At 38.8% G+C, this 24,968-nt stretch overlaps 1 protein-coding gene across 1 annotated transcript; it reads left to right on the forward strand.

Moving 5' to 3' along the window:
* Positions 1-2,180: 2,180 nt before the first annotated feature.
* LOC149616297 (ceramide synthase 1-like) lies at positions 2,181-23,335 on the forward strand. Its single transcript, XM_089857537.1, has 7 exons — positions 2,181-2,321; positions 2,394-2,753; positions 5,521-5,683; positions 20,116-20,293; positions 20,391-20,552; positions 21,987-22,164; positions 23,094-23,335. Exons 2-7 carry the CDS (start codon positions 2,532-2,534, stop codon positions 23,214-23,216), a joined length of 1,026 nt encoding a protein of 341 aa, XP_089713663.1. The 5' UTR covers positions 2,181-2,321; positions 2,394-2,531; the 3' UTR covers positions 23,217-23,335.
* The last annotated feature ends 1,633 nt before the right edge of the window (positions 23,336-24,968 follow it).

Genomic DNA, 24,968 nt, shown 5'->3' on the forward strand with positions numbered 1-24,968 from the left:
AATAGTGAGTCATCGTATTCGGGTGCAGTCTGGAAAATTAGGATACTTTTTTAAGATAGTCCATGGGAACCAATAGTGTATTTTTCTAGAGTAACCTTGCATGGGACCAGTGACTCTCCTAGCGTCCAAAATGATAAACTGGTCTTCCCTTAGTATACCTATAGATTTGCTATTCATTAAAGGAAAGCGCGGCTCCGTTGATGCCCCTTATAGATGACTTTTCTGCTACACAGTGGCTAAGCTTGCTGAAGGCTAGTTAAGCCAAAGGCAGGAACCAATGGGAAGTAGTGCATTAGGTCTGATTGGTTCCTGCCTTTGGCAAGGTAAAATTCGTGTGCAGAAGATTAGCCAGAATGCTAGGGGTGATCATGGAGCCGCGCTTTCCTTTAACTGGTCCCGAATACCAGTAACTATAATTTCTTCATGCTAAACTGGTCCAAGCAATAAATAAACTAGGATTGAGTGTCTAGAACACGAATTTAAAATTATCTTCGACATACGCCACTAATTTTCATTACAATAATACTTTTAACCTCACTGCACTACAAACACATAAAGCGAGATAGTATTACTTAACTTTTCCTCATACGAAAACTAATTATCTAATTCATTTATTCTTTACAATAGTCATTAATTTGCATACGGAATTTTAATACAAAGTATATATATAAACGATCTGACTGTACTTGCAGACTTGGCAAAAAAAAATTGATATAAATTCTTCTCTTGGTGATAAAAAACGGTTCTTCGCGGGGCGCGATCTACAGGGTTGAAAATCGTAATAGGCGATCTATCATTACCATAATACGGCTTCAATCGAGCCTGTAATTTGCCCTGGGTGATGGCTTTAATAATGGCTTTGACGTACGACAGAAATTGAGGAGCAAAATATATAATGGAAGGTATAAGTGCCTTCCGTTCCTCATTTGGCCTCTGGCTCAAAAATGTTTCTAATATCTTCTCCTTTCGCTACGATTTTACCTTTTAAATCATTTGTCTGAACGATTACTTTTGACGACGACGAAGTATACCTTCCTGTTATTTGGTTAAATTTAATTAGTTTCTAATGTAGAAATTCTATAAATAGTATAAAAATATTGTACGGTTAATAGGTTTAATCGCGTATCTTTCAATTCTTGGTTTGAGTACGGAAAAGTATGGGTCTGCCGTAGGGGCATACTAACGCTAACGTGAGAGGCACTTCCGTGTAAAATTTACCCATAATACCAAGGTTTTTGGTTGGCTATAGGCTTCAGGTGACACCTAGTTATAGCAACAAGAACTTCAGGGTGGGATGTAAGGAATTTTTTAACTGAAATTAGACCAGCCATTGAGTTGTGAAAATTACCACTAGAGTGGCCTTTGCGTTAACCTGCCTATTGGGGTAAGTGGGACACTTTTGAAAACATCGGGACGGACGGACAGCTACCATATTTATCATGCGATGGTGTCGCCATCTCGAAGCCTAGATAAGAAATGTATAAATACATGTATTCTTTAATTCAGTCAAAATTTCCCGCCTTTTCTTTTAGTTCCCTTGGTGGCAGCGGGATGGCGCCACAAGCGCGTGATATAGTTAATTGGGTATTATTCTAGCGGATGAAAGGCCACTCTAGTGGTAATTTTCTCAACTCAATGAGACCAGCGACCCGCCTGGCCTGGAATAAAGAAACTGGTACATGACCGTTGATCAGGGCACGTCGATTGCTGAACTAAAGAAGTGGGTGGTTAAAATATCTGAGACGATGACGTCACGGAGAGGTATTACACTGGACGTGTCTGTGTGTGTCTGTTCGCAGTTGGCATATTAGAGCAAACGTGTTCGCAATATGGGTCCGTAGTAAGCAATATTTACTTTCTCTCCATTACCATCTTTAGGGTTAAGAAATACGCGGCGATCAGATAGGGTAATGTGAAGCGTCTAGCCTCAAAAAATAACAGGGCTTCCACCAAAGGTTAATGCAATTGCGGGCTTTCTAATAATTTACTGCGAATCAATCTCCTGATATACCCTTTTAGTAAAGTTTTGAAAAAGGTGTACTCTTGAATTCAAACGTCAACAATTGCGATGTTCATAATGACTTTAGGAATAAAGTTTCTTAAAACAATTAAACTAGAATTAAGGTAAATTAATGACGATTAAAATAATTAGTATCTATTATATCTATTTAATTATTTAAGAAAAATCTCTTAATTGCGTCTCGACTCGGAGAGGTTTATTTTGGTTTCCCAACTTGTTTTTACTAGCTTCAAACGATATCTCATAGGTCTTACATTTATCATACCGTCGGCACTACAGCAACATTTTTCTATAAATAAAGGTTCGAATGATCTTTCCCACTCTGTATAAAACCATACGTATTTAAAAATATATAACCATGAAGTATTTTTAGCGAACTTTGAAGCTTTCTGTTATGATGACGAAGCTCTCTAAATTACCAGTTGCGATTTTGTTATGATGAACAAGGAGTGGGAAAAACATCGACGTTAAATATTTGCGTTCATCACTCTGAAGATAATAGTCTATCAATATGGGAATCAATGAACATAATTGCAGTGAAGTTTTAAAATTTCATTCTCACATATATTCCCTGAAAACGTTTTTCGATGCGTACAGAGATTTGCTAGTTTATGGTTTCAGAGGATATCGAACTATGAAGTACCATTATGAAATGGAAGATTGGGTTTACATCTTAATTTTGACGTGCATTATATTCATCGTGGAAAAGTACTTTTTTCTAAAATTCGCCAACGTAAGCAAACACCAATTTATTTATTACCTAGCAAAAAGGTGGTGGTATAATAGATTTCAAGGTGAAAGAAAAGATACCTAGGCTTAAGGAAGTTGGTGAAGATTTTCAAGCGACCATAACTCGAGTTCTACGTATAGACAGAACGGATTCATGCTCATAAGAACATAGGGCACGAGATATTCTGTCCCCGTACTAGCATACTTGGTGTAGTAGGTTCGCGTTTCTTCATTGCGCCATCTATGACGGTCTGCAGCAACTATATAGATTATAGAAATGTATGCTTTTAGACACGTGACATAATATTAGCAGACGAATCTTTTCAACCAAGTATGCGAGGATGGTACTAGAGGATAAAGCTATGGCCCTATGTTCTTATCAGCATGAATCTGTTCTTGGTATAGTCAAGAAACGATATCTAGTTTTCTAGGGAGAAGCTTTAATTTGCCACTTTTCTAGCTTTATCTCCAGTCCAAACGTAGATCCGGAGGGGGACTGGGATTATGGCGCGCGAATACTTAGGCATCTTATACCTTCTCCCTATTTAACTAGATATCGCTTCTTGGTATAGTAGCTTCATCTTCTTTTGTTTTTCTTAATTTAGAATGACTTTGCTAAGGCATGAAGAAGTTCAAACTGTGAAAACTATTTCATTTAACTTTATATTTAGTTTTAAACATGATACCAAAAGCGAGAAGATGCTTCGGGAAAACTTCCGCCATTCACCAACGAATTTTCTCTGAGACTTGAGATATTTTCTAATATGCATTAAAAGGTTCAAACTAAGGCATCATCGTTCAAAATTTTAATCGCACTAAAGGTTAATCAGTTATTTACATTGCTAAATGACTCTAAAACAAGCAGCCCAAACGTTTCGATTTACATATTCTAATTTTTTTAACTCCACTTACACATCACGGAACAAACCTTCCTACAGCTGATGAAAAAAGAATTGTCACTCAGTGAAAGAATCTCCAAGATATATGCGTTTATCAGAAGTAGGATAAGGGACTAGAAGTATCGAGGTAACCAAATTCTTCACTCGGCGGAAGTGAAAATTCTTGATAACACACCAAAGGTTGGCCCTCTGGTAGCGGTTTCTGAATTTTCCCTCCAAAACGTGAGACGCTCGTGGCGGTAGACGGCCAAACTAGATTCAAGCACCCGCGTCCGTGTTCCGCGGCTTTAGGCTGAGGGGAAGGGGGTTAAAAATGTTTTTTGGAACTCGACCAATTTTTTTCTAGTTAGCGTAGGCGCGATGGAAGCGGCATAAAATCCTCAAATTTTTTCACTAGTACCAGGATCTATTACCAGTGCTAGAGCTCTTTACTTCTAGCAAGGAATATGGAGATAGGGAAGTTTGGTCAGTATAGGAATCTCTCTCCACGAAATGTAGCAGGTCACATGACTTATATTCGGCGTTAATTTGAACTGCGCGGGAAACCGGTAGTGCCGCCTATCCTCAGCACGATGCGCGAGAAAAGTGCGGCGCGTGCGCACATGCACATCCACGCCGAAAACGGGATTTTTGGGCGACCGGATATATAGCGTTACACGAAACTTCCCTATCTCCATATTCCTTGCTTCTAGTCCCTTATCCTACTTCTAGTTTATGCAAACGAATAATTTCGCTCTTTTTGGAATTAAATTTTAAAATGCTCGCCTTTTTAGTTTTTACTACGATGCGTAGAACCCGAGTTAAGGTCCCTCAGTCCCTGGAAAAATCTTGAAATCCTTAAAAGGATGTACAATGTGTTATGTAGGGGCGGGGTCTATATCAAGCTTATCTTTCATGAAATAGAGCTCGACTGGGCATGTGTTAATTTCTTATTATTATCAGTGTATGAAGAATAGACCATTTCAATATAACTAAGAGGGAAAAGCAGGACTAAAACTTTGCCTTCCATCTCGCTTTTTGGTGCCGGCGCTGTAGTCTTTTTGTATTATGAGAGTGCGCAGAGACGGATGGCATTGTGTCAACCCCCTTGTATGTCCCAATGCTGAGAGTTGCCTACCCCTTTTCTTACATCGAAAAGGTCTATAGCCATTACCATTTCCGCTGAATCTCTCAGCCGTGTTGTTCCACGCATACACTCACGTGACACAGCCCAATCACTACACCGGGAAATAGTAACTACTACTACTTAAAAATATAGTTCTTGATACACCCTATCAAGAACGAATTCAGGATACCATAAGAACGTGGAATGGTAACATTGTTCCCTGGTACCATGAAGTCATACTTTTTTCGAAAACCGTTACCGCCTTCGTCCTAGGTAACGCCTTAAAATCCGTTTTTAGCTCCATCGGTGGGTTATATATCAGTTAAAGTGGCTAGTATCACATTCAGCTTCTCTGGCCTTAAGCCTTGGCGTTACACGGCGAAGTTTGGGAAATCCGTTGTACTGACTTTGTCCCAGATAAATCAGGCTCTCTAATAAAAAATCTAGATTCTTTATAACCACTCTTTATAAATATATCAGTTCATCATTAACGATTTTAACAATTTTTTTCTTGACACCAACACCAACACTCCTAGACCTAGGAGACTCCATTTTCCATATTCCCAAATATAGGCCCCTCCCTCATATTATGAAAAGTATGACTTCATGGCACCAGCATTGCCTTGTTTCAAAGTTCTTATGGTATCCTGAATTCGTTCTTGACCCTACCTGATGCATTGTACATACATCATTTTTAAATCTGGGTCTTCTTTTCTGCGCCTTATATTTTATTAACTATACATAATTGTTTTACTTGAATACTTCAGAATCTTGGTAATCGATATGGATTACCGGATAAGAACAAGAGGTTCCTACCATATAGCCTGTTCAAATTCATCTTCATGGGCGTACTGTGGCCTATTCTATTTTATCTCGCTTTCTTCAAGTATGATATTCTAAATCAGTCATCAAAATCATGCGATGTATTTAGTAAGTTCACCAAGAGTAAATCGACAATACTGGCCCGGGTGTTCCATAAAGAGTGTTAGGACCGAGGTGCAGTAGGTTCTATGGGAGAGTTGGGGTCGAAACTTTATATGACATTTTACCCCATAAGAGACACAGAAAACAAACTAGGATTGAAGTGATTTACCCGTGATCCCCTAATAAAATTAACTCTGTTTTTCAGTTCCTTAATTAATTAAATTTAAGGGGTCATATCATAACATTATACCTTGAAAGAACGGCCTTTTTCAAAATATTAATGATTAGCATTTAATTAGTCTTAGAAACGAGGATATTGGTTCAGTGGCGTCTGCTAAATCGAACCATTTACCCCTACCGGATTGGTTTAATTCTCACAGATTGAGAGAGGTAAGTGGTTCCATTTAGCAGACGCCACTAAACCAATGGCGGATGGCACAGTAGTCCTCGTTTTTAAGACTAATTAAATGCTAATTAAATTGTAATAAGAGATCACATTTATTTTAAATATTTATTCCTTTTATATTTAGAAAAAGGTCTTTCTTTTAAGGTATAATGTTATAGTCTGGAGGATAACTGTCGATTTTCAATAAAATCATGCACTTTTTCAAGAAAGCATGAAACTTGGTATAAAGTTAGTTTGAAGTATATTAAGTCAATTAAAGATTGGAGGCATTCCGTATCTCTGTTGTGACAGCCGTGACAAGCCGTCAAAGCGGCCGTGAAATTGTAAACTCACCTAACATCATTTTAGGTAGCGCCCCTCGAGATACGCCGCCTTCGAGCTATAGAGAAAATGTAGGGGTCGTGTATAAAGCAAAATCTCTCCGATTCGTAGGAGCTCAGTAAAGGAATGAAAGAAATTTTCAATAGAAAATCAAATCACGCACTACAAAATGAAAAAAAAAATAATTTAATTCTTAACTGCTATTATTGAACATTTTACAATAACAATTTGGCAACATAATTAAAGGCATAATTTCGCATAAGCACAACTTCAAGTAACACCTGTTACTATTATTAATAAAAATATTTAACCATAAATATTATTAGAGTTGTAAACAATTTTTTTGATCATTCATGTGTAAAACCCTCTATGGGTTTCGGAAATTGTTTTATAGCCAACTGCTTTAAATCTATTTTCATAATTGCCAGGGCAAGTCAGTTTTTCAGTGGCATTTTTTGACATATGAAGCATATTTCCCAGTTTATCTCGGTTTCTTCGTTTCCTTTTAAATTTAGAGAATCGTCTTTCACTAACACGAACTTGTTCATAATTAAGCCGAAGTATAATTTATCTTGGATTTAACTACGACGGGAGCTAAAATCTACTTTTATAAAAGAAAAATTCCGGTAACTTCATAGTGAACCACGCTCTGCACTATACAACTATGATATGAAGTCCTGATATTTTTTGTCATGCAAAAGATCACTGAAACCCCGTAAATAACCGAAAAAAACCAGAAAAACCAGAAAAACATCCATTCTATCACTGCAATACCAAAACTTACCATGAAGTTTGAGATCTTTACAACTTAACAAGCATTAATTAGTAGTATTGTTATACCGAATTTCTAACTGAGTGCCTGTATCATAAAAATAATTTTCGATCTTTAAAATGTGAAGAATAATTAAAATGTTCTCAAATTATTACTTAAAAACGTTGACAGTTGTTTATCCTTAAATGTTGCGAAATTATGACTTTAATATTGTTGCGAAATTATGACTCTAATTATGTTGCGAAATTATGACTCTAATTATGTTGCGAAATTATGACTCTAATTATGTTGCGAAATTATGACTAATTATGTTGCGAAATTATGACTAATTATGTTGCGAAATTATGACTCTAATTATGTTTTGCGAAATTATGACTCTAATTATGTTGCGAAATTGTGACTTTAATTATGTTGCGAAATTGTGACTTTAATTATGTTGCGAAATTGTGACTTTAATTATGTTGCGAAATTGTTACTTTAAAATGTTCAATAATTCCAAGAGAGCGGTAGCTCTCTTAGATAAGACTTCATACTGGCTTTAATGTATAAGGAGTGTTTTTTATTGGAAGTAACTTTTTTCCTATTGTGTTTACTGCTATGAAAATGGAACCATGGAGGGTTTTACACATGAATGATTAAAAAAATTGTATACAACTCTAATAATATTTATGGTTAAATATTTTTATTAATAATAGTAACAGGTGCTATTCTAAGGGAGCGGTAGCTCCCTTAGATAAGGCCTGAAGACGGCTTTAATGTATAAGGAAGGTTTTTGGATTGGTTTTAACTTTTTTCGTATTAAGTTTTTTGTTTCGAAATTTTTCTACTGAACTAATATAAAATCCGGGCCCTTAATATGTGGTAAAAATTTCAAGATGATCCACCTAATAGTTTATTTTATAAAGCATAAAGTTGCTAAGGGTGGTTTTCATTTCCATAAAATTAATCACAGATTTTGGCGAAAAACTAGAGAATCTCCATAGAAATAACATGGGAAATTTTCCAAACTTACCCATTTTGTAACTACCCTTACAAAAATAACTATACGTTTGATAGATTTGAAAACGGTCTTAAATGAAAGCCCCATTTTTAAAGTGGGCGCCAATTTTTGTTTCATTAAGAAAAACAAAGTTTAAGTATTCTTTTTAATAGTTTTAAGTACCTGCTCCGAATTACGTGGTTTACCTTTAAACTGTGGAACTTAAGACTTTTTTGCTTGGGTTAAGTAATAAGGAAAGTCATTCTAGGACTTACGTCGTTTTACTGCGGATAATCAAATTTGTAGGGCAATTAGCTAGCTTAATTGTCATTATAACTATTGCGCGTCCAACTAATTTAGTTGCGAAGTACAGATTAAACTTAATTAAACAAAATAAGCAATTAAAGATAATTACCAATTATAGGTAATTAAATTTTTACACGAGTCTAAACTATAACATCTGTTTGTGTACAAGTCTACGGAATCTGTTTAAGCGCAGACCTACAGAATATTTTTGTGCAAAGGAGTATAAATTCTCTTTTGTGCAGAGGCCTATGCAATCATTTCGTGCACAGGCCTATGGAATATTGTTTTACACAGCCTCTGGAATATTGTTTTACACAGGTCTACGGAATGTTTTTGTGCAAATCTGCATGGAATCCTTTTGAGTATAGGAGTATGGAATCTTCTGTGCACAGGTCTATGGAATTTTTTGTTCATGGGTCTATGGTATATTTATGTGTACAAGTTTGAAGAATCTTTATGTGCACACAAGTCTGAAGAATCTTTATGTGCACACAAGTCTGAAGAATCATTATGTGCACACAAGTCTGAAGAATCTTTATGTGCACACAAGTCTGAAGAATCATTAAGTGCACACAAGTCTGAAGAATGTATATGTGCACACAAGTCTGAAGAATCTTTATGTGCACACAAGTCTGAAGAATCTTTATGTGCACACAAGTCTGAAGAATCTTTATGTGCACACAAGTCTGAAGAATCTTTATGTGCACACAAGTCTGAAGAATCTTTATGTGCACACAAGTCTGAAGAATCTTTATGTGCACACAAGTCTGAAGAATCTTTATGTGCACACAAGTCTGAAGAATCTTTATGTGCACACAAGTCTGAAGAATCATTAAGTGCACACAAGTCTGAAGAATCTATATGTGCACACAAGTCTGAAGAATCTTTATGTGCACACAAGTCTGAAGAATCTTTATGTGCACACAAGTCTGAAGAATCTTTATGTGCATACAAGTCTGAAGAATCTTTATGTGCACACAAGTCTGAAGAATCTTTATATGCACACAAGTCTGAAGAATCATTATGTGCACACACAAGTGAAAAATCTTTATTTGCACAGGTCTACGACTTCTGTTTGTGCACAGGTCTACGACATCTGTTTGTTCACAGGTCTACGACCTCTGTTTGTGCACAGGTCTACGACCTCTGTTTGTGCACAGGTCTACGACCTCTGTTTGTGCACAGGTCTACGACCTCTGTTTGTGCACAGGTCTACGACCTCTGTTTGTGCACAGCTCTACGACCTCTGTTTGTGCACAGGTCTATGGAATCTGATTTGCTCATTTCTATGACATCTCTTTTTGCGCAAGTCAATAACATTTGTTTATGCTCAAGTCTAAAACATCTGTTTGTACACAAGCCTAAAACATCTGTTTGTGCACAAGTCTAAAACATCTGTTTGTACACAAGACTAAAACATCTGTTTGTGCACAAGTCTATTCCATCTGTTTGTGCACAAGTCTATTCCATCTGTTTGTGCACAAGTCTAAAGCATCTGTTTGTACACAAGTCTAAAGCATCTGTTTGTGCACAAGTCTAAAGCATCTGTTTGTGCACAAGTCTAAATCATCTGTTTGTGAACAAGTCTATAACACCTGTTTGTGATCAATTCTATAACACCTGCTTGTGAACAAGTCTATAACACCTGTGTGTGAACAAGTCTATAACATCTCTTTGTGCACAAGTCTATAACATATGTTTATTCACAAGTCTATGACATCTGTTTGTGCACACGCGAGTGACTTCTGTCTGAGCAAAGGTCTACGGAATATTTTTGAGCACGGGTCTACGTATTATTTTTGTGCAAATGGGTATGGAATCTTTTTGAGCATAAGGGTTTGAAATCTGTTTGAGCATAGGGGCATTGAAAATGTTTGTGCATAACTCTATGGAATCTGATGTGCACATGTCTATAACATCTCTTTTTTGGTCAATCAATGTGAAAAGAGAGGGGACAAACTAATCATTGGCTGCGATGCCAATGCTCATCACATCACGTGGGGCAGCTCTGACTGCAACAAGAGGGGTGATGATTTACTAGAATATTTAGTTGGTTGTAAACTCTATATTCTTAATCAAAACAATGAACCTACTTTTGTTACTTCTAATAGAAGGGAGGTCATTGACCTCACGCTAGCCACAGAAAACCTCGTGTCTTCCGTGTCTAACTGGCATGTGTCAAATGAACCGTCTCTGTCGGATCATAGGCACATCTGCTTTACTGTCGCGATTACTTCTGTCCCGGCGGGGACGGAGATACGCAACCCAAAACGGACTAATTGGGCCGGCTATAGGGAAGACCTAATCCTACGCTACGGAGGGGGTCACACTCTTAAACTTACTTCACCTAAGGATCTTGTTCGGGCTGCTGGTGATTTACAGTGCTCCATCATGGAGTCGTTCCACCGGAACTGCCCACTTAAGACCGTCAACCGCTCGAGGCTTGTCCCTTGGTGGAACGCGGATCTCAGCCGGCTTCGTAAATACACGCGCAGGCTCTTTAACAAAGCCAAGCGCACGGGTGACTGGGCTGAATACAGGCAGTCCCTTAACGCCTACAACAGGGCCATTAGAGCTGCTAAGAAGGACTCCTGGCGGACCTTCTGTGAGCAAATCTCCAATGTCCCTGCCACGGCTAGGGTCATGAAGATTCAAGCGCACGACAGCACACATCGACTTAATGCTATTAAGCTACGGGAGGGTGTGTACACTAAATCTGGGGCTGAGACTCTCAAGCATATGCTGGAGGTCCATTTTCCTGATTCTACTTTTATTAATCCAACAAACCCTGACTCTCTCTACCCTGTCCTGCACAGGGCTAAGAGGGAAGTCTGGCTTGTAGCCAGACAGGTTGTCACGATTCCCAAGCTTCGGTGGGCTGTCAACTGTTTTGAGCCCTACAAGTCTCCGGGACCCGATGGGGTCTTCCCTCTGCTTTTGCAGGAGGGCTTAGACCACATCGCCTCTCCGCTATGCAAGATCTACAGACTTTGCATTGCTCTCGGTCACATACCTCGTGACTGGAAACGCTCTAGGGTCATCTTTATTCCCAAGCCCGGGAAGGCTTCCTATCTCGAGGCGAAAGCATTTAGACCCATATGCCTGACCTCCTTCTTCCTCAAAATTCTGGAGAAGTTGGTGGACAGGTACATCAGAGACGAGGTACTTTCGGTAACTCCTCTCTCTTCTTCACAATTTGCCTACCAAAAAGGCAAATCCACTGAGACGGCCCTTCACGGCCTTACGAATTGCCTGGATAGGGCATTCGAGTTTCAGGAAATTTCACTGGCTGTCTTCCTCGATATCGAGGGGGCCTTTGACAAGGTCTCTAGCTCGGTTATTACTGAAGCTGTTGAGAGATTTGGCATCAGCGCCACTCTTGGCCGCTGGATCAAGTCCATGCTTACCGACCGCGAGGTGTCGGCGTCCCTCCTTGGGGACTCTCTAGGGGTGACTACCAGCAGGGGCTGCCCTCAGGGTGGAGTGCTCTCCCCCCTGTTGTGGTGCCTGGTGGTGGACGAGCTCCTGGGGAGGCTCGGGGGTGCTGGGGGCTGTTGCTGCTTCGGGTATGCGGACGATGTAGCGATAGTCTTTACGGGGAAGTTCCCGGATACTGTTACCGCGCTTATGAGATCTGCTCTCTCTAGCGTGGAGCAATGGTGTCAGGCGGTTAACCTCACCGTTAATCCTGATAAAACTGTCCTTGTTCCTTTTACGAGGAAGAATACTAAGGATCTGTTCAATGATATCTCTTTCTTTGGCCAGGTCCTGACAAAGTCCTCCGAGGTGAAATACCTGGGGGTGACTTTTGATTGTAGACTCACATGGAAGCCGCATCTTGATCGGTGTATTAAGAAGGCCAAGATGCTCTTCTGGAGGACCAGGAGCTCTGTCGGCCAGACTTGGGGCCTCAACCCCAAGGCTGTACACTGGCTCTATACTGGGATCATCAGACCCATACTATCTTACGGGGCACTTGTCTGGTGGACAAGGGTCCGGCTTAAGACGGTGCAGGCTGCCCTGCGCAAGCTTCAAAGGCTTGCCTGCATTGGTGTTACGGGGGCCATGAGATCGACCCCAACTGCTTCCCTGGAGGTGCTCCTTGACATGCTTCCTCTTCATCTCTTCATTGAGGAGGAGGCTGTCATGGGAGCCTACAGGCTCAACATTAGTGGCTGTTGGGTTCCAAGACTTTGGGATTACAGCCATACGAAGCTCTTTCGGGAGTACGCCGCACTTGAGCCGTCGCTTACGATGTGCTCTGACAAAACCGTTACCAGTTTTGATTTCACTAAGCCATTCAGCATCCACTTCCCCAGTCGGGCAGAGTGGACTAACCTGCTGCCTCTTGGCACTGGGGGTGAAACCATTTGGTTCACCGATGGCTCCAAGACTGATTCCGGCGCTGGCGCCGGCTATTACTGTCAAACCACAAGGGTCGGCTTTTCTGCTTGCCTGGGCACCTTCGCTAGTGTGTTCCAGGCTGAAATTGCCGCGATCTGTTATTGCGCAGATTACTGTATTAACAAAGGGTATACCGGACGGACTGTGAGAATTTATTCTGACAGTCAGGCTGCCCTGAACGCTCTGAACCAGTGTCAGATTTCTTCTCAACTGGTGCGTAGCTGCCTCGACCTGCTAGCGCGACTGGCATCCTGCAACAGGGTTCTGCTGTACTGGGTGCCAGGGCATAGCGGATATTATGGCAATGAGCAAGCCGATAGATTTGCGAAAAGGGGTGCGGAGGCCAAGCTCTTGGGGCCGGAGCCGGCCGTCCCCATCCCCTACAGGCACGTCAAACGGTGTCTGCATGACAGGTTGACTGTCATACAAAATCAGCTCTGGCACAGCATGGAGGGCCAGAGACAGACAAAGTTGTTTGTCAATGGTCCCTGCAGGTCTCGTGCTAGGGACCTAATTTCGCTCGGCAGATGGGATATTAGGCTGGCCACCGGTCTTTTGACCGGGCATTGCCGGCTTAATAGGCACCTCCATCTGATGGGTTTTGCCGACGACCCTCTCTGTAGGTCGTGTCAGGAGATGGAAGAAACATCCGCCCACGTACTTTGCGAGTGCGACTACTTCGCCTCGCTTAGATTATAATATTTTGATTCACACACCCTGGAACCCTCGAGGGTCTCCTCTCTCACGGTGGAGCGAATTCTTCGCTACGCTGCTGCTACAGGCCTATTCAAGGCCTGATTACGAGGATGCACAATATGCCTTTGGCATCGGTGCTAGGGCGCGTACCCTCCTCATCAACAATAATAATAACATCTCTTTTTGCGCAAGTCTGCGACATTTCTTTGTACACAAGTCTGTGATTCTATTTGTGCACAAGTGTACGAAATATTTTTATGCATTGGTGTACGGAATATTTTTATGCACAATTGTACGGAAATTTTTGTGCATAGGTGTACGAACTGTTTTTGTTCACAGGTGTACGGAATATTTTTGTGCATAGGTGTATGGAATATTTTTGTGAAAATGGATACCGATTAATTTTGTGCACAGGTGTACGTGATAGTTTTGTGCACAGGTGAACGTGATATTTTTGTGCAAATGGGTAAGGAACATTTTTGAGCATAGGGATATGGAATGTTTTTGTGCAGAGGTCCATGGATTATTTTTGTGTACAGGTATATGGAATGTTTTTGTGCAGAAGTCCGTGGAATATTTTTGTGTACAGGTATATGACTCATGTTTGTGCACAAATCTATAGAATGTTTTGTACACCGGTCTAGGACATATGATTGTGCACAAGTCTATGGCATCAGTTTGTGCAAAAGTCTAAGGTATGTGTTTTTGTACAAATATTTGACATGTATTTTTCCACAAGTCTATGGTATCTGTGTGTACAGGTCTACAAAATATGTTTGTGCACAAGTCTGAAGAATCTTTATGTGCACAAGTCTACGGAATCTCTTGTGCAAATGTCGATGACATCTCTTTTTGAGGAAGTATGAAATCAGTTTTTTACACAAGCATCTGTTGTGCACAAGTCTATAATATCGGATTGTGCAAAACCGTGTGACTTCTGTTTGTGTACAAGTCTGTGGAATCTATTTGTGCACGAGTCTACGTAATATATTTGTGCGCAAATCTATGGAATCTGTTTATGCGCTAGTCTACGGCATCTGTTTGTGCACGGGTCTACGGAAAATGTTTGTGCAAATGGGTGTGGAATATTTTTGAGCATATATGGGTATGGAATGTTTCTGAACAGGTCCAAGGCATGTTTTTGTGCACAGGTCCATGGAATATTTTTGTACACAGGTCTATGTCACATGTTTATACAAAAGCCAATAGAATATTTTGTGCATAGGTCAATGGAATCGTTTTGTGCACAGCACAGTTTTATGAAATATTTTGTGCGCAGGTCTAGGGAATATTTCTGTGCAAATGGTTATGGAATAGTTTTGTGCTATGGGTATGAAATCTTTATGTACACAGGTCTATGGAATCTTTATGTACACAAGCATATATAATGTTTTGTGCACAGTTCCATGAAATATTTTGTGCACATCTCCATGAAATCTTTTGTGCACATCTCCATGAAATCTTTTGTGCACAGGTCTATGGAAACTTGATGTGCACAAGTCTATAGAATGTTTTTTGTGCACATGTCTATGACTTCTGTTTGTGCACAAAACTATGGAATCCGGTTTGAACATGTCTATGACATCTGTTGTGCACAAGCCTGTGACTTCCACTTGTGTACAAGTCTACGCAATTTGTTTGTGCACATGGCTACGGAATCTGTGCACAGATCTCCGGAATCTGTTTGTACACAGGCCTACGGCATCTGTTTGTGCACAGGTTTACGGAATCTGTTTCTTTACAGGTGTACGGCATCTGTTTGTGCACAGGCCTACGGCATATTTTTTTGAGCACAGGTCTAGGGAATCTTTTGTGCACTGTTTTATGGAATCTCTTTGGGCACAGGTCTATGGAATCGTTTTGTTCAAATGGGTATGGAATCGTTTCGTGCAAATGGGTATGAAATTGTTTTGTGCAAATGGGTATGGAATCTTTATGGAAACAGGTCTATGACTTCTGTTTGTAAACAAGTCTAAGACTTCTGTTTTTGCACTAGTCCGTGGATTCTGATGTGCACATATCCTTGACATCTCTCATTGCGCAAGTCTATGATGTATTTTTTTTGTGCAAGTCTATGACATCTGTTTGTGCACAACCCTGTGACTTCCGTTTGTGTCCAAGTATCCGGAATCTGTTTGTGCACATGTCTACGGTATCTGTTTGTGCACATGTCTACGGTATCTGTTTGTGCACATGTCTACGGTATCTGTTTGTGCACAGGTCTACGGAATATTTTTGTGCACAGGTCTACGGAATATTTTTGTGCACAAGCCTACTGAATCGGTTTGTGCAGAGGGCCAAGGAATCTGTCTTTGCAAAGGCCACTGCATCTGTTTGTGCACAGGTCTAAAGAACATTTTTCTGCAAATGGATACGGGATATTTTTGGGCAAATGGATATGCAGTACTTTTGTGCACTGGTGTACGAGATATTCTTGAGCATATTTTTGAGCATAGGGGTATGGAATGTTTTTGTGCAGAGGTCCATGGAATCGTTTTGTGTACAGGTATATAACATCTCTTTTTGCACAAGTTTATGACATCTGTTTGTGCGTAAGTCTATGACATAATTTTGTGCGAAAGTCTATGACATCAGTTTGTGCTCAATTCTAAGGGATCTGTTTTTGCACAATTCTAAGGGATCTGTTTGTGCACAAGTCTACGGGATCTGTTTGTACACAATTATATGACATGTGTTTTCACAAGTCTATGTTATCTACGAAATATGTTTGTGCACTCAGGGTGACCACAAATAACCTTGTAATAGTTATAGGAAAATAGGAAATTTACAATTGATTTACAGGAAATTATAGGAGACTAGCTGTTACCCGCGGCATCGCTTGAGTGTAGTAAGAACTTCCATCAAGTATGGGTACATTTTACTGATTCGACTAATATTTTTGTAGCATCCTAGGAGCGAAGGCACTCGGCGTCGCCCATCAGCTCGTCGGGACATTTTTTATTACTTTACACGCAGACATTCTATAAAGAAAGGTTTTTAAATATCTGGCCGCCATTTAAAATGATGGCAACAAATCGATCCCGAAAGACCAAGACCCGTCTATAGGTTAAAGGAATCCAGTGTACTAAATATTTGTGAAATCGGTTGAAACTCACGGACTTTCTTACAAAGAGAAGATTTGTTACATTTCTGGGCGCCATTTATGAAGATGGCGGCGGATTGGAAAAATCTTTCTTAGTACGCGCCTACTACTTACGAGTAACGTTCCTCCAAATTTTCAGCCTTCTGGGGCCAGCGGTTTGGGCTGGGCGATGATTATCAGTCAGTCTGTCAGTCAGTCAGGACTTTGATTTATATAGATATAGGTGTATAATTAAAAAAACAGGAAAAGACAAGAGAACTACTCTTGAAAAAATAGCAAAATATATGTTGCAAATGCTTTGAAAGTAATAAGACAAGATTTACAAAGGAGCTTTGGTTTAATTATAACCATAATTTCGTAAGATATGTTACATAAATTTGTCACTGGAAACTGAGAGCTTGTCTCGAAGTGACGTAAATGAAACGTCATAGATTCTCGTAAAGCGACGCCTGATGAGGCCCTGTCAAAGGCTTAGTACAGACTAAATAGGAAGATGGAGTAGAGAATCGTGTGTAGTCAATTCTCGCGTCGTTCTCGAACTAGCTCTCATTAAGTCTCTAGCATTTCGAAATATAGGAAGTGTCATACTTATGGAACGTAATCTTAGAAACATATGCTATAACTTTAAAACATCACAGACTTCCCTGACAAATATTTTTAGAGGCTTCCATAGCTTTGGTGATATATAACAAAACCAAAAGTGAGAGCGCACAAAATATCTACAATTTCAAAAAATAGGAAAATATAGGAAAATTATCGAAATTATAGGAACTAATAGGAAGACATCCGAAAATAGGAAAAATTATAAAATTTAGGAAATGTGGTCACCCAGCGCAGGTCTATGGAATATGTTTGTGCACAGGTGTATAGATTGTTTTTGTACACAGGTCTACGTAATAATTTTTTAGCCTGAGTCTTCGGAATCTATTTGTATTATTGCATCCACTGTGCTTTGCACGTGAAAACGACGGGAAGGCAATTTGAGTTGGACTGGGCGTTGAAGCAATCAAGATAAATACTTCTATAATAGATGGTTAGGGCCTTGTTAGTTCAAACGTGGTAACTAATATACGCGCAACACCACAAGACTTAAATGGAGCGCCTGCTTTTCAGTATACGTTTTAAAATACTAGTGTCTAAACAGTTTTAATTCATATTAAGACTGTGCGGGTAGTGTGGGCCGGATTTATTACTATCCGTCACGCCTCATAATTCTGACGTCTTTGTAGCTGTGATTTCATTGGTTGGTGCAGCAAGATAGACATAGGTAAAATTCGTCATACATTATGATTAGTCTATAGCTCTTCCCACAAAATCCGCCTAGAAAGTTGAGTGAAAATGGTTTCGCTATTATTCCAAATAGCTGTATGCATTCCTGTCAATACTTATATAAGGTAATTTGGTCTTCAATTTGATTGCAAAAACCTTTCAATCGGTATAGAATTTGTGAAGATACGAATTTAATAAAAGCTGTCATACACAGGTGTATTGAGTTGGACTGGGCGTTGAAGCAATCAAGATAAATACTTCTATAATAGATGGTTAGGGCCTTGTTAGTTCAAACGTGGTAACTAATATACGCGCAACACCACAAGACTTAAATGGAGCGCCTGCTTTTCAGTATACGTTTTAAAATACTAGTTTCTAAACAGTTTTAATTCATATTAAGACTGAAGTGACAGATATTAATAAAAACTGTCTTTGTACACAAAGACGCGAAAAAGTAAGAGATAAGTGTAGAAAATTAATTGTTTGAAGTAACAGATATTCAAATTTTCATTTTTGAAGACGTGATTATAAAACATCAATTATTTGAAAAAATTTCTTATCTTAGTTTTTTTCACAAAAATTTCAGAGAAACTACCTTGATACTACTGTTTATTTTCGAGAAACATTTGCTTCGAGGAAGTTCAAATACTCGGATATCTGAAAAATAGAGCTAGAAATATTTATTTTTATATTTCAAAATTGAAAATATTGCGAACCGAAAATTACATTCGCCCATTGACTGTGATGTAGTTATTAGAGTCAAAATATCTGTAGCTTTGAGCGATATACAACACGTCAATTTTTGAAACCTCGAAAACTTTAAAATAAACGAACACGTTTTGTTAAGTTTTCATGCTTGTTTTATTTTGTCTGCTATCAACAATTTTCTGCCCATTTTATTCTCCTTATAGGCCCGAATACTCAAACTAGCTCTAAATTTTAAAAAGAAAATAAAATGCATACGTTTTCTATTTTTAAAATGATGCACATGTTTAAGGATAAAATATTTTACTTAAGGAATTTTGGTGAAAAAAACTAAGATAAGAAATTTTTTCAAATAATTGATGTTTTATAATCACGTCTTCAAAAATGAAAATTTGAATGTCTGTTACTTCAAACAATTAATTTTCTACACTTATCTCTTACTTTTTCGCGTCTTTGTGTACAAAGACAGTTTTTATTAATTTAGAGTTGTGCTTATGCGAAATTATGCCTTTAATTATGTTGCCAAATTGTTATTGTAAAATGTTCAATAATAGCAGTTAAGAATTAAATTATTTTTTTCATTTTGTAGCGCGTGGTTTGATTTTCTATTGAAAATTTCTTTCATTCCTTACTGAGCTCCTACGAATCGGAGAGATTTTGCTTTATACACGACCCCTACATTTTCTCTATAGCTCGAAGGCGGCGTATCTGTCACAACAGAGATACGGAATGCCTCCAATCTTTAATTGACTTAACATACTTCAAACTAACTTTATACCAAGTTTCATGCTTTCTTGAAAAAGTGCATGATTATGTTATCGATTGGGCGTGTTATCAAAACAGCATTGTCCAAAACGGCTTTTTCATAAACGCGTTTGCCATTATAGCCATTTCTCGTTTTAGCGCATTTTGATTACAGCGTTTATATCTTGAGCGTACGAAAGTACGCCTTTTCCAAAATATTGTTCTTTATCTTCATTGACTTCCCAAAATAATATGCCTTTTCGAAAAATTATATTTTATATTTACTTCCGATATAACATTACTCCTTTTTGCATAATATTGTTCTTTGTTCTATATACTTAATATAATAGAGATTTCCCTTTCTATCCATCACAGTTTGGGCGGAAACAGCAACCGCTGTTTTGGGAAATAGCGCTGTATTGAGAAACGCGGAAACAGCATCCGCGGTTTTGATTCCACGCAGTTTTGCAAACCGCTGTTTAAGGAACCGCTTTATTCCAAAACGGTCTTTTGAAAACCGCTCAACTACCCGTGAACCGATTATTTCAGCTATCCTCCAGACTATTATGCCATATGAAATTTTCCTCTAGCCTAGTCTCAAATATTTAAAGTTATTGAAGTTTAGAACGTTTTTCAGAACTTTAGTTTATTAAGGTTACATGGTAATTTAAGCGGTGAATTACAATGTAATTTATCATTTCTCAAAAATATTCTCTTATTTAATGCCATTCAGACCCTTCGGTTTCATCAATTCCGAACGACTTACGATTAGTTATCTACGCGGAATTATCTTACTATTTGTTGCAAACGTACAATGTGTTATTCGTCGTAAGGAAGAGAGGTCCCATCAAAATGCTCATTTCTCATCATTTGTTGAGTATGTGCGTAATAGCAACAGCGTATGTCTTCAGGTAAAAATTATTGAAGAAGAAGACGAAGCCTTCGAATGAAAAAGCAAACTCTCTGTGAAACTATTTAACTAACTTGTATTTTTCACTATGCATGTAGATACGAGAAAGCCGTATTGATGTGTTGCACGTTGTTGCAGTGTAACGACGTATTACTAGAACTAGCCAAATTAATCCACTATTTTTCAACGCAGAATGGAAGAGAAATTATCATTATTAAAAAGATCACCGCCGCAATTGTGTTCGTCATGACATTAGCATGGTGAGCAAATAATAATATGACTAGAACCACAACTAGAAGTAAGATGAGACTAGAAGTAAAGAGCTCTAGCATTGGTAGTAGACCCTGGCACTAGTGGACTACCACTACTACCACAACTAGAAGTAAGATGAGACTAGAAGTAAAGAGCTCTAGCATTGGTAGTAGACCCTGGCACTAGTGTACAAATTTGACGATTTTATGCCGCTTCCATCGCGCCTACACTAGAGAGAGAAAAATTGGTCGAGTTCCAAAAAAATTTCCTACCCCCTTCCCCTCAGCCTACAGCCGCGGAACACGGACGCCGGTGCTCGAATCTAGCTCGCCCGTCTACCGCCACGAGCGTCTCATGTTTTGGAGGGAAAATTCAAAAACCGTTACCAGAGGGCCACCCGTTGGTGTGTTATCAAGAATATTCACTTTCGCCAAGTGAAGAATTTGGTTAGCTCAGTACTTCTAGTTTCATCTCACTTCTATATATATATATATATATATATATATATATATATATATATATATATATATATATATATATATATATATATATATATATATATATATATATATATATATATATATATATATATATATATATATATATATATATATATATATATATATATATATATATATATATATATATATATATATATATATATATATATATATATATATATATATATATATATATATATATATATATATATATATATATATAAAGGCCGTTCTTTTAACAATGGAAAAACTATATATATATAAAAGTTAATGATTTCTTATTAAAAAATTATTTAAATTTAATTAGTCCTAAAAACTAGGGCAACTGCGCCACCATTGGTTTAGTGGCGTCTGCTAAATCGAACCTGTCACCCCTACGGAATTGGTTGAATTCTCACAGGCTGAGAGAGGTAAGAGTAAGGTAGTAGTAGGGATAGATTTATTTTTAGAAGTTGGAATGGAGAACGGTTAGTATTTACTTCAGTCCGACTCATAGCCCAGTATAGAGCCCCTCCCTCCAACACGTAAAAAAAATTTTAAATTATCTCATTGGCTCATTTAAACTACGTTTTGATGACGTTGCTGACGGGAACAGCAAAAAATACGCAATTCCTTTTAACCTCTGTTGCTATGACCCGCCTCTTCTTTCATACCCTCCCCTTCACATGGAAGGGGGTCCGGGACTTCGACCAACGCCCAGATTACTCTGTTCTCCATGGATTCCTACTTCTAAAATTAAATCTATCCCTGGTGGGAGTAAGAGGTTCGGTTTTAGCAGACGCCACTTAACCAAATGGCAGCACAGTAGACTAATTAAATGCTAATTATTTTGTAATAAGAGATCATTCATTTTTTTACATATTTTCATTTTATATAATTATCTGGCGCCATTACCGAGGCCGGTACTGGTTTATTGACGTCAAATTTTATGAATTAATTTAGGATATTCACCCGCTTGTATTGGATGCCTTTGCTCTTATTAGAAAGTGCGTGTTTCGAAAAGAGTTACATCTCGGAAATTTCAGTGGAGATGACACTGCCGGCAGACAGAAGCGTCATGAAAATGTTCGCATACGCAGTAATTTTTTTATTACTCGTATTGAGCATAGTTTGGACACCAGTAAGTCGTCCGCAGATGTGCAATAACAGAAAATGAGGCACTGGGGTATATGAAAGCCTTTGGTTGCGCGCAGTATGATGTTGAAGACGTTAAGCATAGCTTTCTATTTCAAGGCGAAGATGAGAAATAGGCTTAGGACTCGGCCCCCTCGGGACTTCGTAATCAGGGCCGGAAATAAGCACAGGACACTGGACATTGTCCAATAAAATTTTAAAATGTCCCATAACTTTTAAGAAACTAAGGGGGTCACTGGACATTTTGACCAATAAATTTTCCGAAGTTTTGATAGCTTGACTATGAAGATGCGACACTATTTTAGCACACTCCAGTAGACAATGTCCAATCAATTTTCCAGTCAAATGGGGGGTCACTGGACACATGTCCTATAAGATTTTTTTCTTATTTCCGACCCTGTTCGTAATTTCTCCGCCTTCAACAATAGCCAACTTGATCACGCGCAACACGACGCAAGCTACTCGCGCTAGCAGCTTGCGTCCGTGAGCGCGGATCGAGTGGGCTATGGTTCAACTTTAAAACTTATTGAGAGCGAGATAATGGATGAAAAATTATGAATTTAGGCTCAAAATGAAGCTAAAAACTGACTTCACATTTCATAAAAAATTCATAGTTCAAAGAAATTGGAAAAATTTTGAAAATACTCCAAATTACAGATATAACTGACTTTGGAAATAGCATTGCAAACTAATCTTAGCTCGTCCCTTGCTGTCCCAGCTTGGTATAGTATTAACGTAGAAGGCGATAAAAGCTGGCGTACCTTCGAGGCGAGCACTGCTAGCATCAAAGTGGGCCGTGCTCTGAGGCAATGCAAATCACCTCGCTTAGGCTTACCTTAGAGCCTCAATTTCTGATATTTCTTTGGTAGAAGCGCACTGTTATTTTAATGTAGGACGCTTTAATTTGTAAATCAGATGATCCTAAGGTTACCGTGGCGAGTTCTGCGTAAAGGACTAAGTGAACTGAAGGACTACCGTGATTATGAAGATACAAATGATAATATGAAAGAATGTCTCAGCAAGAGAAAATATAAATGATACTTTGATTTATCAGAACTATATAACATTGAATTAAAGAGTAAATTTAACGGGGATAAGATTATTTACTGTATAACCTTTGTATGAAGTTTCAAGTGGTTTTCCTCAATTAAAATAAACGAACGGTAAAATAGGAGATTTGGAATAGTCTCTATTTATCAATGATACTTTCATTTGGGTATTCCCTGCTAATATTCGCCGATTTAATTGGTTTGGATAGTGCATGACGTTACACAAGCAACGAATACTACTCTTGGGAAAATCGGTATTTTCCATAAACCAATAAGATAGGTAAATCAAAAGAAAGAACGAAGAAAGAAAACTTACTTTGTATGTGAATGAATCAAATTTACCGCCACTTTATCATTTCTTGAGTCCAGGTAGCGCCACAGTGTAAGCGGTCCGGACTGTGAAACGCACTATATAAACTCCAACTTTTAAAATCCGAATCATAAAATCTAGAATAGACAAATTCGTTATTTACAAAAAGAGAAACCAACACACAGGGGCGAGACCGCCATTGGGGTTATTACAGCGGCGCCGATAGCAAATTTTTCCAGGGGGGGCTGGGGCTCATGATTTGTGATTTTGGAAATAACGGCTGTTAATTTTTTATCATAATTGCATATAATTAAAGATTGTTTTGAAGTAGTGGGCATCAACTTAAAATAATAAATGAAAACGCTGATAAATTCTCATTGACGCCAGGTGGGGTGCTTCTTTTATACATTCCAATGATATTATGCTATGGGTAATTAAATGTGAACATTGAACATTTTAAGGCACTCAAGGAGAACAAAATACATGTTTTTGCCAAAAATTGATGCTTTATTTATTTGTTCTATGGAATGTATTTTTCCTAATATCGCTTTTATCGATAAAATTATTCACTAGAATATTAAGGGGTGTTGTCAGCCAAACCTTTATAAATATGTAGTATAGCCAAGTTGTTAAACCTCAGTTGGCCCACAGTGTTCCGTAAATATGTTTTTAGCCTTTTTAAAGCGCTAAAAGATCTTTCTGCAGTGGCAGAGCTTACCGGTAACGTTAGCAAAATTCTTAAAAGCTTAGTTAGTTCTGGTAGCATGGTCTTAAGCGATTCGCGCTCAAGCAAAAACGAAATGACATCAGCTACATGACAAAGCGTCTTTTTTTCAGACCTCGCAGTATCTAGAAGCATGTCTCTGTGTAACAACAGGCGGTTTTTGTCAAAGTCCGATCCATAGAAATTTGTTATAGTATCAGACCAGTTTATCTCTCTCTCTCTCTCTCTCTCTCTCTCTCTCTCTCTCTCTCTCTCTCTCTCTCTCTCTCTCTCTCTCTCTCTCTCTCTCATCTCATGCAGCTCGCGGCTAGCGCTAGCCGCTAAGCGGACTTAGAAATTTTTTCCTGGCCTTGTTGGCCCTTGAGTCCACAGCCCCTGACTACCATGCCCCATTAGGTTTGATTCTACCTGGTTCCCCCCTTTCGGTTCACACCCCTCAAGGGTCATTCCACTATGAAGGGCAAGAAAGAGAAATCCCTCTCTCCGACGACTAGCGTGTCAGCGGGCGCTCTCGCTGCAACGACCGGCTCAGACCTTTCCCTCTGTTCGCCCTGCGGGGGCCGTATCGAGGAAGATTCGAACAGTATCCAGTGCGAGGATTGCGGTGAATGGTTTCACGCCCCTTGTGTCGACATTCCCGATGCAGTGTATGCAGGGGTCACGAACGACTCTCGCTTTCACTGGTTGTGCGCTCAATGTAACCCGTT

Source organism: Phalangium opilio, unplaced genomic scaffold (assembly GCF_054372755.1).
Source record: "Phalangium opilio isolate 3A_F unplaced genomic scaffold, DU_Popi_V2 ptg000217l_1, whole genome shotgun sequence".
NCBI classification, from domain to species: domain Eukaryota; kingdom Metazoa; phylum Arthropoda; class Arachnida; order Opiliones; family Phalangiidae; genus Phalangium; species Phalangium opilio.